At 37.5% G+C, this 5,379-nt stretch overlaps 1 protein-coding gene across 1 annotated transcript; it reads left to right on the top strand.

Moving 5' to 3' along the window:
* The first annotated feature begins 242 nt into the window (after positions 1-242).
* LOC105117017 (G-type lectin S-receptor-like serine/threonine-protein kinase At4g27290) lies at positions 243-4,746 on the top strand. The gene is made up of 6 exons (XM_011014549.1): positions 243-1,710; positions 2,962-3,224; positions 3,300-3,510; positions 3,626-3,863; positions 3,942-4,092; positions 4,293-4,746. Exons 1-6 carry the CDS (start codon positions 453-455, stop codon positions 4,596-4,598), a joined length of 2,427 nt encoding a protein of 808 aa, XP_011012851.1. The 5' UTR covers positions 243-452; the 3' UTR covers positions 4,599-4,746.
* Positions 4,747-5,379: the final 633 nt, after the last annotated feature.

Raw genomic sequence — 5,379 nt, 5'->3', positions numbered from 1 at the left:
TGAAATTGAAAAAAAATAGTTAATTTTTTTAAAAAAATAAGTTAACTGGATTAACATATCACACCTGCAATTATCACATGCTTTCTCCTTGAATCTATGAATTTTATTGTTTAGTTTATTATTTGGTTATTATAATTTTAATGCAAATTTCATTAAATTACCTAAGATATCAAATTTAAATAAAATTTTATATTTATGGTAAGTCATATCAAGTTAAACTAAACGGTAGAACTTTCAACCATCATTTATGACAAAAATATGTGGTGGACTTTTGAGTCTTTGGAATCACAACGGGAGAAAAGTGAGACCCTTGTGTCATTTCCGTTTCAGAAAAGCTCCGGTGAGAAACTCCGCAGTACCTAATCTTGTCTCTTACCAATCAACCGGTAAATTAATACCAAAACGTTAGGTATGCTGTAATCAGAAGTGATTAATGTGTAAAGCTCTCTTCAATGGGAAGATTTTTAGTGATTTTTGTATGCTGTTTCTTATTCTTCATCTTAACCAACTCCACCACACCAGCTATTATGAATCGAAGCCACTCCATAAGAGATGGTGAGACTCTACTTTCAGATGGCGGAAGCTTCGAATTAGGATTTTTCAGTCCTGCAAATTCGACAAACCGATACTTGGGTTTATGGTTTACGAAGTCTCCTCAGACGGTTTTTTGGGTAGCGAATAGAGAAAATCCACTTCCCAATAGTTTGGGAGTCCTGAATATCACAAGCGAAGGGATACTTATCATATACAGTAGCACCAACGATATTGTTTGGTCGTCGAATTTGTCAAGAACTGCAGAGAATGCAGTCGCAGAGCTCTTGGAGTCAGGAAATCTTGTTGTAAGAGAAGAAAATGATAGCAAACCTGCCAACTTTCTGTGGCAGAGTTTTGACTATCCTAGTGACACCTTGCTGCCAGGAATGAAACTGGGAATCAACTTTGTAACTCGGCTTGAAAGCTTTCTGTCATCCTGGAAGAGCTCAGAAGATCCTGCTCGAGGTGAATTTTCTTTCCTTCTAGATCCTAACGGGTATCCGCAGCTTGTCTTGAAGAAGGGGAATAAAACACAAGTTAGAATTGGGTCATGGAATGGCTTACGTTTTGCTGCCGAAATAATTCCGAAACCTGATTCAATTTCAACAGATGATTTTGTGCTCAACGAAAAGGAGGGATATTTCGTTTTTGGGAGCAAAAGCTTAGGTTTTCCGAGGCTTAAACTAACTCCATGGGGTATTCCACAGCGCTCAATATGGAATGATCGAACACATAAATGGGACTTTGTTGAAATTGCCCAGCTTGATATATGTGCACAGTATTCTATTTGCGGTCCGAATGCTTTCTGCCAGTTCAATGATTCTCCTATATGTGCATGCCTGGATGGATTCATGCCCAAGTCTCCACGCGATTGGAAGTTATCAAATTGGTCAGGTGGGTGTGCTCGAAGGACTCCTTGCAGTGACAAAGATCGCTTTCAAAATTATTCACGGATGAAATTGCCTGACACATCTTCTTCCTGGTATAATAAAAGCACTGGTCTCGGGGAATGTAAGGGAATATGTTTGAAGAACTGCTCCTGCACTGCATATGCAAATTTAGATGTCAGAGGAGGTGGAAGTGGCTGCCTGATTTGGTTTGGTGACCTCATTGATACAAGTAGGTCAAAAGGGGATGGACAAGACCTTTATGTCAGGATTGCGGTTTCAGAATTAGGTATGCCTCTTATTAATCGAATGAATACTGATTTTTTAATAGTCTCCATTGTTTGTTCTTAAGCCAGTGAAAACACTTCGTAGGAATCATTTAAAAAGGTATAGAATTGGTTTCCCTACCGTATTGTGAGCACCTTTAGGTTGATTTTTGGCATAAGAATTTTTTCTATACATGCGGAAGATCAAAGACATAAACAAACATAGAACACAAAAATTTGATTGTCTGTTTCACCTCCTCATGAATGTCATGCACTATATTTAAATATAGCTCACAGAAAATATTAAATCTAAACACATTTATGCATATAGTGCTAAACAAGGTAATCCACCTACCGAGAGCATAGAATATGAACAATAGCATAAAACTTCAAATCATATCAGGAGTAGTTTTTTTTCAAGCTAGATAGTTTTTCATTAAAGAAGGTGATTAGGTGTCCATCCTAGCTAAGAACTCTCCCAATACCTACCCTAGAAGCATCACAATTTATTTCAAATAGTTTCTCAAAGTCTGTAATGTACCTTCGTTCATTTTTTACTTTACCATCTGAAAATTGGTTTTAGATGCATATGCCCACTGAAAGGTATATCCCTTTAGGCACTCTACAATGGATGCAATAAGAGAATTGAAGTTCTTAGCTTCATTTAAAAGCGATATAGGGAACGTGTAATTTAATATGATCTGGATCATGGTGTGGTTGTCTACGCGAAAACATCATGACCCATTCTTTCATAAGTATCTAATTCAATAATTGAATAAAAAATTATAGTTTTTTTAAGTTATTATTTTGATTTGAAGCTTCATAATTCCTCTTAAGCCTATAAATAGTCTGTACCTATCCTTCCAAAAATATCTAATTCAATAACTGAATAAAAAATTATGATATTTTTAGGTTATTATTTTGATTTGAAGCTTTCATAATTTTTTTTAAGCTTATAAATAATCTATTAGGTCATCCACATAATTTATTTATAACATATTCTCATCTAATATGGTATATTTCCACCTAACTAATCACAATCACTAGCACAACTACACCACTTTTCATTCATCAAAAAACAAGAAACTAGAAAGCATCGTTTCTTCAGCTCCATCTTCCTATCTGAACATGCTCTAAAATTTCACTTCTCCTAATTTCCATTTCGAGAATAGCCCTCAGCACTGAAAAAAATTACAAGATTTTATTCAACTTCTATTTAACAAGTGATGTTGAACAAAAAGAATCGTCCACTAACAATTCCTCTTTGCTTGCAGAAAATGTTGAGAAAAAAAGACCCGTCGATAAGAAGAAGCAAGCAGTAATAATTGCTAGCTCTGTCATATCGGTTCTAGGTTTGCTGATACTAGGAGTTGTCTCCTACACAAGGAAAACATATCTCAGAAAAAATGACAACAGCGAAGAGAGGAAAGAAGACATGGAGTTACCTATATATGATTTGAACACGATAGCACGTGCCACTAATAATTTCTCTAGCATGAACAAGCTGGGAGAAGGCGGTTTTGGACCAGTATTCAAGGTGAATAGAACTCTGCTACTTGTGAAAACAATATGGTAATATTAAATTAAGTTCTGTTGATTATTTGTAATTTAGGGTGCCTTGGTAAATGGACAAGAAATAGCAGTGAAAAGGCTCTCCAAAAGTTCTGGGCAAGGAATGGACCAGTTCAAGAATGAAGTTGTGTTAATTGCTAAACTTCAGCACCGCAACCTTGTGAAGCTTCTCGGTTTTTGCATCCATAAAGATGAAAAAATGTTAATCTATGAATACATGCCAAACAAGAGCTTGGACTCCTTTATTTTTGGTTTGAGCCTATACTGATCAATAGATAGCATGTTTTTTTATCATTTACCATTTATCAATTAATGCTTCTATAACAAGTGCTGGTGCTGGACTAACATGGTAGAGAAATTGAGCAGATTTAACCAGAAGGAAATTACTGAATTGGACAAGGCGTGTCCACATCGTTGGAGGAATAGCCCGAGGGCTTGTTTATCTTCACCAAGACTCTAGACTGAGGATCATTCATAGAGACATTAAAGCCAGCAACATTTTACTGGATAATGAGCTAAACCCAAAAATTTCAGATTTTGGCCTTGCTCGAATGTTTGGTGGAGATCAAGTGGAGGCCAATACTAATAGGGTAGTTGGGACATAGTAAGTATTCTTAAACTGGCCGCGTTGTATTGCATTTATATGCTTTCAGAACTGAATCTAGCCGATATTATTTTGCAGTGGATATATGTCTCCCGAGTACGCATTAGATGGACACCTCTCTGTGAAATCGGATGTCTTCAGTTTCGGTGTCCTAGTTCTGGAGATCGTGAGTGGAAAGAAAAACAGGGGATTTTGTCACCCAGACCAGAACCTTAACCTTCTTGGACATGTAAGCTTTTGTATAAACATGTTAATATATAATCGTGATGAAGAGTGCTGGTATCAAACTATCCAAAGAGGCACATCCAACAACAGGCCATAGCATTTTCCTTCAGGATACTTCTGTAGTTAACTGAATAAAGATATATTCATTGCTGTTATGCAAATCAGAATGATCCATCCACTGATACACTGTTTTTTGTTTCGAAGGCATGGATTCTTTGGACCAAAGGAACACCATTGGACCTGATTGATGAAGGTTTGAGTGATTCGCGCAATCTAGCTGAAGTTTTAAGATGCATTCACGTGGCTTTATTATGTGTGCAACAGCGACCAGAAGATAGACCAACCATGTCGACTGTGGTTGTAATGTTAGGCAGTGAGAATCCATTGCCTCAGCCTAAGCAGCCTGGTTTTTTTATGGGACAGAATCCACCTGAAAAGGACAGTTCATCAAACAAGCATGAAGCTCATTCATTAAATGAGGTTAGTCTGACATTATTAGAGGCACGGTAGCCTATCGTCGTTTGACAACGGAGTTGAAGCTAGAAAATTTCATGCTTTCAGATATGCAGTGACATCTGTTCCTGCTTTCTACCCGTCACAACATTCCACGACAGAGTGATTGGAGCTTAAATAGTTTCAATCTTCGTCCTTCATGTCTATAGTTGTTTCGTTTGACAAGTCTTCAGAGGATTGCACATTTGTATTTTCGTCTATTTTTTTCAGCTCTTGCTTTGTCTGGTTAACTGCATGTTATCAAGTCGTTATCACATAGTGTTGGGAATTTCCGACCGGTGATGTACTGATTTTTACTCATAGAAGGAAAAACACACTGAGACACAGTATTTTACGTGGTTCGGCAAACCGCCTACATCCATAGGAGAAGCCATTGCATTATGTAGGGAGAGTACAAGATTTACAACAATAGAGGAGGAGGAATCATCTCCTCTTTGGCAACTCTCAACCTCACTCTATTTCTCTCTTTTTAGTGCTGCAATGGCAGCCCACTCTCTCCTACATTTCTCACATCTCTGGCTCTACTTCCTCTCTCATTTTGCTCTCTCACATATGCTTCTATTTATAGGCATTCATAGAGGATTTTCTTCAACAAAGGTGGCTGCCAACTCCAGCTCTTCTTTAACAATGGTGGCTGCCAACCTTTGACATCTTGGATGAGTGCACATGGTTGGTGCAATAGTCAATGGTTGTTGCATATTAATGGCAACCAACCTAACAATCACCCCCTTTGCCATTCATGTGGGGCAATTGTCCTCTTGTTTCTTCAACACAAGTT

This window comes from Populus euphratica, unplaced genomic scaffold, assembly GCF_000495115.2.
Source record: "Populus euphratica unplaced genomic scaffold, PopEup_1.0 scaffold1148.1, whole genome shotgun sequence".
Taxonomy (NCBI): Eukaryota; Viridiplantae; Streptophyta; class Magnoliopsida; order Malpighiales; family Salicaceae; genus Populus; species Populus euphratica.
Note: the sequence above shows the minus strand (reverse complement) of the source record. Positions and strands in the feature narration are given on the sequence as shown.